A 12,437-nucleotide genomic window follows, 5' to 3' on the forward strand; every position below is an offset into this window, starting at 1 on the left:
AAAAGAATCGAGACAGTCAAAACATAAACAGAGAAAGCTTTCTTGAGGACGCGCACCATTTTTTGCGATTTTGCTATCTTTGTGCACACATGCCAAATGTCGCGTATAATTATTCAGATGTTTCCTTTTCGTGGCACTTGGTTTGCTGTATAATAACAAAGCGCGAGGAATCAAATCTGCACAGAAAGAAGAAGATTAGGAATCAACTAGTCTTAAGTACGCTTTGTTGGGCCTAGTACGACGAAGAAGAGGTAGCCTAACCAGACTTGAGGAGTTTGCCACCTGTCAGACACTGTTACTTACAGTTTGTAACTAACTAGCTAATACTATGAATGTTGATCATATAGTCAGTCTATTTATACTTACATCAAAATGGCTAAAGTTTATTCTAGGTAGCTAGCAAGATTTATTAGTGTAGCTAGTTAGCACATTTGGTTATGGTGACGAACGCCTATGTACTGTCCTGATGTTCTCTGACCATAGTCTAGTTGATGGTATATTTTGCAAACAAGTAGCTAGTAAATCAATAAGGTATACATTTAACATTTGGCTTGTTAACTAGGTAACATAATACATGGTTGGTTAAAAACGCTGGCACGACCTACAACTGTAAATATAAATGCGTCGCCATACTTCCCGCAGATAGCTAGCTGGTTGACAAGCTAACCAGTGAGACAAGTTGAATAATCTGGGTTTTGCAAACGTTAGTAACCTGCAGGCTATCAAGTTTAGAATTAGTAACTTGGTCGCCACAGACTACTACAGTTAGCTTAATGTCAACAGGCTCCAGAGTACTGCGCAATGCATGATCATAAGGGTACTAGCAATGCTTTTAAACTTTGCTAGGTAGTTGCAATAGCCATCGCAATGACTGACATGTTCCCCTCTCCGCCCATTCAAGGCTATCCTCTTTGTCGTGGAGAGACAGAATGGCGGAGGCAAATGATAAAAACAGAGTTTTTAACGGTGAGGGATCAGACAGGCCTCGCTACAAGCAGAGTGTCAGGGAACATAATGTTTTAGCCTCTATCTACTTGTTATGAATTTGTGTATCTTTACCAGGTGGCTCAGAGGAGCCAGAGCCAGGTGAAGCCAGGCAGAGGGAAGGAGACGTTTCTTCAAACACAGAGGAACAAGGACAGTCTTCCTCTCAAGCAGGTGATTTCAGGGAACTAAAGTGATTGATTCATAGTAATCTGACATTGCTTTTTATATTGATTGGAAAACAGGTATTTCTATTGCAGTGGGTTCTAAAGTGTGACAACGTTGTCATTTGACATTATGGTCTACAGTTCCCAAGGAAGGAGGCGATGGGGCTGGGGACAAGCCCATGGCAGATGCAGAAGGTGACAGTAGGCCTGGCAGAGATAGAGAGGACGAGGAAGAGGACACAGACAGCATGGATGGCAGCGGCCTCTACTCGTTGACTGAGGAGGCAGAGCGCGAGAGCGAAGGAGGGAGAAGAGAGCGGGCCAAGGAAAGAGAGGGGAAAAGGGCCGCCCGGAAGAGGAACCGACCCGGCGGTGGCACCACACACCATTCCTCCAGCTCGGACGACGACGAGGAAGAGGAAGACCCCGAGGAAGACGAAGAGGAGGACGAACAGGCCATGGAGGCGTGGCTAGGTGCGGAGCTGCGCGACCTCAGCAGACCCACCTGGCGGGCAGTGCCCTCGCTGCGCTTTCGGGAGATTGGCAAGAGCTCCCAGCAGTTTGTGAGACGTGTGTGCGGCGCCCGCTCCTTTGTGCAAAGGCTGGAGCTCCAGGGGCGCCTGGAGAGGCACACGGGCTGTGTCAATACGCTGCACTTCAACCCTTCTGGGACACGCCTGGCGTCGGGCAGTGATGACCTGCGCGTGGTCATCTGGGACTGGGCTCGTCGCCGTGCGGAGCTGGAGTTTGACAGCGGCCACAAGAGTAACGTGTTTCAGGTAAGTAAGGAGACTGAATCTGTCAGGTCTGAACTGGGATGGGCGTGTTGGCTTGAACGGATTGGTGGTAAAATATAGAAACATTTGAAACCAGACGTTAACCGTCTACTAGCTTCTGTGGCAGGATGTTGGCTGATGTTGATGGTATTATTTAGAGACTACTTCAACCCGGTGACATTATACTATGACACAATTTACTTTTTATTTTGTATTTGTTTTACTTCTGTGCAGTTGAATCCTCGTGAAATTAGTTCAAAAGGGATGACACTATTGTGACCCTTCCAGGCCAAGTTCCTGCCACACAGCGGGGACTCTACCTTGGCCATGTGCGCTCGTGACGGGCAGATCAGGGTGGCTGAGCTTTCTGCCACCCAGCGCTGCAAGAACACCAAGAGAGTGGCCCAGCATAAGGGGGCCGCCCACAAGGTAGGAAGCACCAGCCCGCAGCTGCATTTGGGTTATTCATTACATCATATCGCTGCAACAGATCCTTTTAGCAAGACCTGCCAATTATGGTGATTATTTATCGTTCTAAGTCATCGACGCGTCGCTCTAGATCACCGATTCGTTTGTCCTTCTCCTTGATCGCTAGTTTCAACTCTCTTACTTCCTCCATTAGTCCCAGCAGTTTGGACTGCTGAGTAGCCACCTTGCTAATCTTGCCAGACATGAAGTTAAGAGACTGTTTGATCTCTTCCATCCCTTCTTCTTCAATTATTTATCGTGCTTTTGTTGTGTGTGTGTGTGTGTGTGTGTGTGTGTGCGTGTGTGTGTGTCAGTTGGCCCTGGAGCCGGACTCCCCCTGCTCCTTCCTGTCTGCTGGGGAGGATGCTGTGGTGTTTGGCATTGACCTGCGCCTCGACCGGCCTGCCAAGTGAGTAACGGCAACCCCACTCGTCTACCCTGTCGCTAAGTTACTGTCGCTAAGTTACATGTTCTCATGTGACAATGGCTGTGTAGTCACATTTAACTCCACCCACGACAGTGACTATTGCTTCTGTCTTTGATTTGCCTTGGTTGAAATCCTCCACGTCACCCGTTCTGGTGTGTCCTGTGTGTCTGCAGTAAACTGGTGGTGGTGAAGGAGGGGGATAAGAAGGTGGGACTGTACACCATCTTTGTGAACCCAGCCAACACCCATCACTTTGCTGTAGGTGGAAGAGACCAGTATGTCAGGTGAGACTGACATAGTCAATCCTTGGAACACAATTGTAACGACAGTGACATTGGAGTTGGATTTATTTATTTATTTTGCCAAGTTCAAACTTCTCTTGCCATCTCCCCTATGCAGGATTTATGATCAGAGAAAGATCAATGAAAATGATAACAATGGTGTACTGAAGAAATTCTGCCCATCTCACCTGGTGTCCAGTGAGTCCAAAACCAACATCACCTGCCTGGTCTACAGCCATGATGGCTCAGGTAAAACACCACGTTCAACCAGCAACTCAACTTGGCATGCACACTTTTGGGCTCTTTTGTCTTTCCCGGTCACAAGTGATGGCTTGATGGCTGTGTCTTTCCATGTGTTGTTATATCAGAGCTCCTTGCCAGTTACAACGATGAGGACATCTACCTGTTTGACTCCAGCCACAGCGACGGAGCTGACTACCGCAGGAGATACAAGGGCCATCGCAACAATGCCACCGGTATGGAAGAGCACCGTTCACAACTCAGACTGACACTGTGATCCCAGTACATGATCACTGCAGATGAGCATGGAGAGGATGGGTTTATTTATTGTAATATAAACGGAAATATTGAATCCCCTCCTCTCTGTCCGTGTCTGTCTGCCAGTGAAGGGCGTTAACTTTTACGGCCCCTGCAGCGAGTTTGTGGTCAGTGGCAGCGACTGTGGACACATCTACCTGTGGGACAAGGTCTCTGCCCGCATCGTCCAGTTCATGGAGGGAGACAAAGGAGGAGTGGTGAGGCATGGGGAGGAGGGTGGGCGTGGTGGAGGAGGGTGGGCGTGGGGAGGAGGGTGGGCGTGGGGAGGAGGGTGGTCGTGGGGACTACACTTCAACACCAAGGTCTGTTTAGTATATTTTTAAGATCCAGTCCACTAACAGAACCTTCTGACCTGGGTGTGCAGGTGAACTGCCTGGAGCCCCATCCCCACCTCCCAGGCCTGGCTACCAGTGGCCTGGACCATGATGTCAAACTGTGGGCCCCCACTGCTGAGAACCCCACTGGCCTTAAAGGCCTCAAAGAGGTACTGTTATCCTGACAGACCCCTAGATAGCTGTGTAAGACTGATCGTCGTGGTCTCTCAAATAATAACTCGACATTTGTCTCGGTGGCGGGTTGCCCAGGTGATGAAGAAGAACAAGCGTGAGCGCGATGAGGACAGTGTGCGTCATGGTGACCAGTACGACACGCAGCTCCTCTGGTTCCTGATGAGACACATGAGGAACAGGCGACCTCAAAGGGTGAGCTCAACGCTCATAGTGACACCATCACATTGGTTTAGGGCTCAAATATATATACTTGATCAGTCTTTACTGGGTCGGGAGACTTGATTTGCACATTTATTTTCTCCAATATCATATTTTGGGATATTTCCATCCATTTCAAGGATGTTTCTTCAAGTCTTTGTGCTGTCCTTTTTAGATATGCAAGCCACTGCCCCCACACTCCACTCCCTGTCTCACCAACGTCCCCTTTCCCTCAGGCACGTCGGGAGGGTGCAGAAGGAGACACTGATGAATCCTGGAGCTCTCCAGACTCCTCCGATGATGAGGATGGGGGCCCAGACCATGTCCAGTGCATGTCCTCCTGAGCCACAAACACAACACACACACACATGTTTGTTGTCGCCCTAGTATTGATGCACATAGGCAAGCACCATTGACACACTGGCACTCACAAACACTGACAGACGATGAAGAAATAGAAAACAGTCCTGCATACACAAAGACTCACACACACACACACCTGACAGAGAGGGAGAGGAATGGAGATGCTAGAATCTGGCCTCCAAACAGCCTATGAAATGAGGACTAGAATACATCCCACTCAAACTATGATTTAGTTGTCCGGAGGGGAGTAGACAAGCATCACCCAAACCCATTAAGAGATTGTGCACGCCAATCCAGTGCTTCTGCTCGACCTGTGAATGCCCAGGCAACATTCGGCACAGCATCCCCTCCATCCAATCACACATCTCGCACAGTCCTCTGCCCTCTATGACACGTCCCTGCCCTGGTTTTTTCTACCACGAGATTGGAGGAGACAGGAAGAAGATCTGGATGACTAGAAATGCCCACAGACCTTTTCCAATGTCCCTGTAAATGTGATTCGCTCCCATTTGATTTTGTTTTAAGGCATGGAACTAGAGCTGTTGAGTTTGACCCTTCACCCACCTGGTTAGTGTCTGACTCGGACCATTAGCCATTGGGGTCAGGTGGGGTCAGTTCAAGTCTTTAGAGGGGCCAGGCCACCACCCGGACCTGCTGCTCAGTGTCCCTTCAGTCCTACCCCCTCCCTCGCCCCAGCCTGCCCCCTCCCAGGCTACTGTGCACCTTATTCAGGGATGTGGTTGTTTAAAATGTGTAGACAAAACATACACTTGTGGGGGATATGCAATAATTAATCAAATTATTGTCATGGAACATCAACCCTGTGTTCAGTAAAACTCTGTTCTTAACAAGCAGATACTTTTTCTGTGATTCTAGTCCTTGGGTTTTTCAGATTGATTTGCACTCTGCAGGATTGTGACAGCTCCAGTTGGAGAGGTAATGCTTTTACTAGCGTGATCTTTCCTCACAATCCTCCTGAATAAGTATCATTGGTCCTCCATAAGCCAGAGAATGCACTCTCCTGTTAAGAAGCAGCTGGATGATCTCTTGTTGTCATGGAACAGTTCCTTGTGTTCCTGTTTGGGGAACCCAAGGAAAAAGCTTAACGGGCCTGGACAGAAAGGCTTGGCCTCTTACAATGTAGCTATTAGCTGTTGGGAGTTGAACATGGTCTGATAACACGGTAACTAAACATTTATTTTTCCTTTTATTTAGGGATGACACACCTCAAACTGGGAACTGTTATTCCTACTTTTGACTGCCCTGAGATTTAGTGGTTTAGCTCTGTTCTTTCTGTTCAGGTCCCTCAAGTGTACAGATGAATTTGGCCCAGGATGGGCTTGTGTGGTCTTTCTCGTGCCAGCCCTTTTGTCTTTAGGAGAGGTCATGGTGGAAGGCAGGTGTTTTATAGAGGTAGGTTCAAAGGCAGGAAGGAGAATGAGGGAGATGACATTTGCTTGCCCGTTTTTCTTTTGTTGTGAGGGCATTTAAGTCCAGCTTTTCTCATTTTGTATGAGAATTTAGAAGTTAGGTGAATTTATATGTACATATTATATATATATATATAAAATAATACTGTAAAGAGAACCAACTTAAGCAAAAGAGGTTTGACTTAAGAAAAATGACAAAATTTGATTGGTATTCATGCAGAGGTTTATATTCTATACGAGGACAAAGTACTTTTAAATGAAGAGAAAGATTACATCAATTTCTTTATTTTGTTTTGTAATTCTTACCAACAAATGAGTTTTATTGGCAAAATTCAGTTCTTTTCAATATCCAAAAAATATCAATTTCTCTTTCCAAACTTGGACCCAGATGGAAGAGACAGTCATATTCAGATTGTCCTTCTGACTATATTACTTTGCTGTAAACATCTAAAGGCACTTGATCAAAAATCTATCCCACCACTGCCTAAAGCATTCTACCATTTCAGTTGGAAATATGTACGATTTGTGCAATAAACAAAATACCATGTAATTTCATGTGTTGCTATTTTGTTTGACCAAATATTGGGCTAGATGTGATAGTGTGTGAGTGATCAGGAACAGAGGTTAATAACCTATGGGAGTTCATAAGGCAAGGGCTTTTCTGCTAGAGACTGCTGTTATGCAGCAGGGCTATGTTTTAGTCATCTCCATGGGGGAAAAACAATATAATTACATAGTAGTTTCAGTGCACATCTGATTGTATATCTTCTTTTTGTATGTAACTTTTAACAAGTTGCATTCATTACTCCCTGTAACTGGTTAAAATGACAGAAAATAGCCCAATGTATTCCCTATGTGGCTCATAGCCGCTTCTTCCAGTTCCCTCTGGGGGGACTTGGTAAGCATTACCAATGCAAGCCACAGAATACAAGGAATGGAGGGATATGCTATAAGATCATATATCCAACATTTATTAATAGCTCAGTTCTCTCCTTTCGATATGTAAACTCGTATAACTGGCTATCTGCACACCCGTACAGTCCACATTTTAAGACATGGATCCATGTTTGCATTAGCAGACAGAATAATGCTCAGGTAAATGAAAACGGTTGCAGCATGAAAAGCCTACGGCTCATGGAGTCAGGGCTGACGGTCCTCATGCTGAGTGACATTCATGGGTGCCTAGTGAAACCTGACCAGGCTCGTCACCCTAGCATCTCCCACTGTCCCTGAGTGACCTAGTGTCACATTCTAGTACTGTGACCGTGCCAAGGGCAGCAAATTGGACACCGAGACCCCCCTCCCAACATGGCCCTCACCGCCCTACATCTATTATTTTTAGACAGGATTGGCTCTTCAATTTGAACTTAATATGGATTCCTGCCATCCCTCTACCCAACATCTCTCCTCATTTTATGCAGTTAACCAGTGGACTGATCCTGGCCTTTTAGTCAGCTCACTGGAGGAGAAAGCAGATTGTTCTGTACATGCAAACACACAACACACACAAACGTGTCGAATCTCTCCCTCATCTTCCCAGCTGAATCACCTCAGCACCCACTCTGAATCACTCCTCCTTCCGCCATCTTTCCCACACTTCACATCCATTTGCGTGTCCAGAATTAAGCCACACCCCCTCTTGGTCCCTCTCTTGTTTCCAGTTACCCATATGAGATTTTAATAAAAGGGGGTCTAAAGTTGGTCTTGCTCTCTTCTGGGTGATGCGGATTGGAAGTCCTTACTCCTTAACAGCACAAAACTAATTTATTTTCTTTTTTATATACTTGACACCATACATACACATTTTTGTCAGATTGAAGTGAGGAGTCATGACGTGGAGCTGGGTGCTTCTGGTAGCCCTGCTGTCTTGCGGGAGCCTGACAATGAGTAACAATATCATGGAAATTCCTGAGTTTGATGGCGAGGAACGTGTTCACGATCTCACTGCTAAGAACTTCAAATCTGTGATGAAGAAGTACGACATGATGGTGGTGTACTACCATGAGCACCCTGGAGACCGCGTCGCCCAGAAACAGCTTCAGATTGAAGAGCTGGCCCTTGAGGTGGGTCATGGGAACACTGGGGATGACTGGGAGGATGGGGAGGAGGAAGTGTAACATTGGCATATTGCTGGGCTCTGTGAAGTTGATTGTGATGTCATTTTAAACAATTGATCTAAGTCTAGATCAACTGTCTTCAAGTTAAATGCAGGGGAATGATGTCTTCAAGCAGTCATATGAAAGGCTTTGTTCGGAGTGGTTGCTTGAGAGATTACTTAATTTTTCATGGGCCATTTTAAATGTAGCCTAATGTATTGTAAGCCATACAACTGTAGTTGTCTGAAGCATGTGTAACGCAAGAACGTATTCGTAACTCAAGACTTGGAGAAAAGGTGACAACTGAGACACCCAAAATGTATCACAAGCCTGTGGAGTGCTGTGGGAGGGAGACTGCATCCTTCAGAAGCAAACTGCTGAATCGTGTGGACACAAGATCCTACAGTATCACTAGCTCAGACAAATAGCTGAATCCCATGATGTTTCCCAACATGATTCATACATACATGTCGTTTCTGTGTGTACGTATGTATGTTTACGTGCATACTCTGCATTTGAGTGTGTTCAGTATGTGTTTTAACACCATGTTAGATGTTCCTTATGACAGTCTATCTATACCTAATATCTATACCTAAATAAATTTACCATGTCTGTAGGTACTTACAGATGCCTTTGAAGTCTGGGAGCATTTTGGTAGAATTACTTTAATTCCTTTGATGTGACCCTCGCACTTAAAGTCATGTGACCCTGTAAGTAACATCAATCACATACTAGCCTGCTTTACTCCTCTCCCTGATTTACAGCTGCCTCACCAGCCAGTAAACATACCACAATATCCTTATAAACCTTCTCATCAGAGGTCAAAGGTTAAAGGTCAACCCTTTCTCTGAAGACTTTCCGCTGCAGTTATGCCTCGACAACCAGGGTGAGAAGGTTACGTCATCATTATTAGTAGCTATATTGTATGTCAACACCTTCTGACTACACCAGAGCGTCTTGTCTCTGTCTCACTTCTAGCTATATCACACAGTACATGTGGCATGTTAGTCTTCCATAAAGTAAACTTCCAGATCCAACCTGGTCTACTTTTTCAATCATAACACTTTTCACCATGAAGGCTAAATATTGGTAATTGATAGGAGCTTAAGTTGAGGTAGTCTTCTGTCCTCCATGAATGACCGGTTAATCCACTACCAACATATACTCTCTGCTACTTTCACACTTCTGTGAATTATTGGCTGATACCTGACTACAATTATTCTGGGAGAGGGACCTCTAAAGGAGAACTGATTGCCTTTATCTTCCTATAATTGTACTATCAGCTGAATAATATTCAGTAACAACCAAAATAATGTTTTGTTATTCAAAAGACAAACCCCTTTTTTTAGGATACTTTCTTGGATGCTGGCTTTTGGGAAATCCTCAAGCATAATTTGCATGTATATGTGTGTCTTGTGTACATACTGTATGCGTGTTTACTGAGCTAGCCTGTTTTCCCATTGACACTAGTAGCCGGTAGCACATACTGGCTAAAGTTAGCATAGCATATCACCATCTTCTACTTAGGGGTTGGAGCCTGTCCAACCGTAGGGGTAGAGGGGAGTTACAGCAGTGCAGTACTGTACTTGTCAGCGGATCCCTGAGACCTTAGCACTACCTTCACTTTTCCAAAATAGTCCCTCATCGTCTGTGTGGCTATATGGCGCTATATTTATCAAGGACTGCTGTTTGTGATCTCAGAAGTGCGCTGTTGCTTCATAGAAAAAGACTGATCAAGCACCAGCATTGCTGTTACATTGAGCCAAGCACAGCTAAGGCAGAAAACATTTTCAGAATTGGTTTAGCTTACATGGAAATCGCAACATTTCATCACATTACAGTCGATTTGTTATTCATTTATTATTTGACCTTAGAAAAATATTTCCACATAGTAAGACTGGCTTTACCTTTAATGTGCATAGCCTACATTATTTAACTACAATGACAATGACGTTATAATAACAGCAGTATCCCCAGCCCATAAGGTAGGCCTATACTACCCAAAAATATGTCATGGGTATTACCATGAGGTTACATACAGTCCCTTGTGGCCGTAGGCTATATTTCTAGATTCTGCTACTGATGTGCTATACAACTGTTTGACCCACCTGTGTTGGATAAACTTCCCCAATCGCATGTGAGGCCACCAGAGTAATCTATCGTTAGATAGGAAGAAAAGGAAACCCATTCTGTGACATAATGGATGAAGAGTTACTTCAGTAACCTATTGAAGCCAATAATCACATGGGCATTGTTCCAAATCAGCTTGTGTCTCCGAGTGGGTGTGTACTGTTTGCTTGTGTTTTTGCTGTGTGTGTATGTGTGCCTGTGTGTGCTTGTGTGTGTATGTACAGCAGGGTAGTGCCTGTAGCCATCCAAATGGCTTATTACATCAACAGAGATCCTGGCAAAGTGTGGATGTAGCTCTGATATTGGTGGAGTCAGCTGTCACTCATAAGGTTCAGATTTCACACAGATATAGAAAGTGCAGAAGCAGCTTTCTTGGTGTGGAGCTTTTATGGGGCTGACGTTGCCTGCAAATATGATGGCACTTATTGAATGATCACAAATAGAACAATGCAATGCAAAGTGAAAAACACCAGAGCAAATCTTGTACACAAATGAATACTCACTTATTCTGACAACAACTGATAAGGGAATGGACTATAATGCCTTGCAACAAACTGACAAAATAAAGGTAACTTACACGTATCACTGAAGAACTGATTAAATCTCTCTTCAAAAGCACAAGAGCAAGATGTCAGAGAACTTCACTGCACAAGCCTAAGGATGCCATAACTATTATGTGATATTGTTTTTCATTTGCAGCTTGCAGCCCAGGTACTTGAAGACCTTGCAGATGAAGAAATAGGATTCGGCCTTGTTGATGAGAAGAAGGATAAAGTTGTTGCTAAGAAACTAGGTAAATGCATACTTAACAAAATAGTTCATTGCTAATGTCTATCTTTCACTTTAAAAGAGTCTGAGCGTATGAGTAAATATGTACTTTCTCTCTCTCTCAATCTTTGATATATGTAACTTACTTTTTCTCCTCAACGCCAATCTGAAGACATTCGATAGGATCTTATTTTTCATTATCTAATGGTTGAAGAGAAGATGAGAGAAAGCCCCTGTAGACCATGAGCTGGCATAAGCATGTCAGGCCTCCAGTGGAGAATACATGAAAAAGTCTGAGCAAGGCTTTTCTCCTCTCTGCAGGCCTCGACGAGGCAGACAGTATATTTATCTTCACTGAGGACGAGGTGATAGAATATGATGGGGAGCTTGCTGCAGACACGGTGGTGGAGTTCATCTACGATGTGCGTGAGGGTCAGGACTATGATTCTCATGGCTTCCCCTGACGGCGTGTGTCGAACTGTAGCTATCTGTATATTGTGTTTGTGTTTTCCTCTCCCTTGCGTCCCTTACTTGTGGCGTCTAGGTCATGGGAGATCCAGTTGAGATCATTGACAATATGAGGGAGCTGAGAGGCTTCCAAAGCCTTGACGAGGACATCAAGCTGATGGGCTACTTTAAGACTCCAAAATCTGATCGTAAGGATTTGTAATGTACTCTTCAACAAAATAAATATCAAATTATTTTGTGTTAAATACGTGCAGGAGGAATACAAAGTAGATATGTGATTGGAGCCTATAACATTTCAGATTTTGAGGCATTTGCTGATTGTGCTGACGAGTTTCATCCCCATGTCAAATTCTTTGCCACATTCAATCCAAAGGTAAACAAGAACCACCATATCTTCATATTGCATCAGCATCCAAGTTTCGTGATGACCTCTTTTCATATTTTTTCTATCCAAACCCTCCTGCTACAGCTTGCCAGGGTTCTGGACATGAAGCTCAATGAGGTGGACTTCTATGAACCTTTCATAGACGATCCTGTAGTCATCCCTGGAAAACCGTACTCAGTGGAAGAGCTAGTGGAGTTCATTGAAGATCACAACAGGTGAGCTCCAATAGCACCAAGGTAGTGATATTGAGAGAAGCCTCCTCAGATGTACCCAAGTTGAATTTTTAAACTCATCTTTCAGTTAAAATACTGAAACAAGTTCAAGATTTTCGATGGTGTAGGGCTATAAGTGATGGTTTCATGGAAGTGATTTCGAATGTCTCCAAGTCTGAGGAAACCAATACTAAGCCCAGTGAGGTGACTCGTGGAT

General features: G+C 44.6%; 2 protein-coding genes across 4 annotated transcripts in view; both read left to right on the forward strand.

Annotated features, from left to right (window-relative positions):
- Positions 1-6,711, forward strand: dcaf8 (DDB1 and CUL4 associated factor 8). Of its 3 annotated transcripts, none has more exons than XM_047028030.1 (13): positions 1-251; positions 902-966; positions 1,063-1,158; positions 1,293-1,930; positions 2,216-2,356; positions 2,710-2,804; positions 2,996-3,106; positions 3,222-3,352; positions 3,472-3,579; positions 3,728-3,858; positions 4,026-4,145; positions 4,246-4,362; positions 4,605-6,711. In XM_047028030.1, exons 2-13 carry the CDS (start codon positions 930-932, stop codon positions 4,710-4,712), a joined length of 1,833 nt encoding a protein of 610 aa, XP_046883986.1. In that variant the 5' UTR covers positions 1-251; positions 902-929; the 3' UTR covers positions 4,713-6,711. The 3 variants fall into 3 exon arrangements, with proteins under 3 accessions (XP_046883986.1, XP_046883987.1, XP_046883989.1); XM_047028031.1 differs by having other exon boundaries at positions 1-216; XM_047028033.1 differs by lacking the exon at positions 902-966.
- A 1,137-nt stretch (positions 6,712-7,848) lies between these two features.
- Positions 7,849-12,437, forward strand: part of casq1a (calsequestrin 1a) — a 7,120-nt gene continuing 2,531 nt past the window's right edge. Inside the window, exons 1-6 of the mRNA XM_047028372.1 lie at positions 7,849-8,224; positions 11,087-11,180; positions 11,477-11,577; positions 11,700-11,811; positions 11,923-11,996; positions 12,093-12,223. Of these exons, the coding sequence (XP_046884328.1) occupies positions 7,991-8,224; positions 11,087-11,180; positions 11,477-11,577; positions 11,700-11,811; positions 11,923-11,996; positions 12,093-12,223 (746 nt within the window). The 5' untranslated portion in view covers positions 7,849-7,990. The remainder of the gene's footprint in view (positions 8,225-11,086; positions 11,181-11,476; positions 11,578-11,699; positions 11,812-11,922; positions 11,997-12,092; positions 12,224-12,437) is intronic.

Source organism: Hypomesus transpacificus, chromosome 10 (assembly GCF_021917145.1).
Source record: "Hypomesus transpacificus isolate Combined female chromosome 10, fHypTra1, whole genome shotgun sequence".
Lineage (NCBI taxonomy): Eukaryota > Metazoa > Chordata > Actinopteri > Osmeriformes > Osmeridae > Hypomesus > Hypomesus transpacificus.

Excerpts from the sequence above, each read along its gene's own strand:
- dcaf8 (XM_047028030.1), top strand. The coding sequence starts at position 930 with ATGGCGGAGGCAAATGATAAAAACAGAGTTTTTAACG. Across the intron at positions 2,805-2,995 it reads CGCCTCGACCGGCCTGCCAA|TAAACTGGTGGTGGTGAAGG; the intron begins GTGAGTAACGGC and ends GTGTGTCTGCAG. Across the intron at positions 4,363-4,604 it reads GGAACAGGCGACCTCAAAGG|GCACGTCGGGAGGGTGCAGA; the intron begins GTGAGCTCAACG and ends CCTTTCCCTCAG.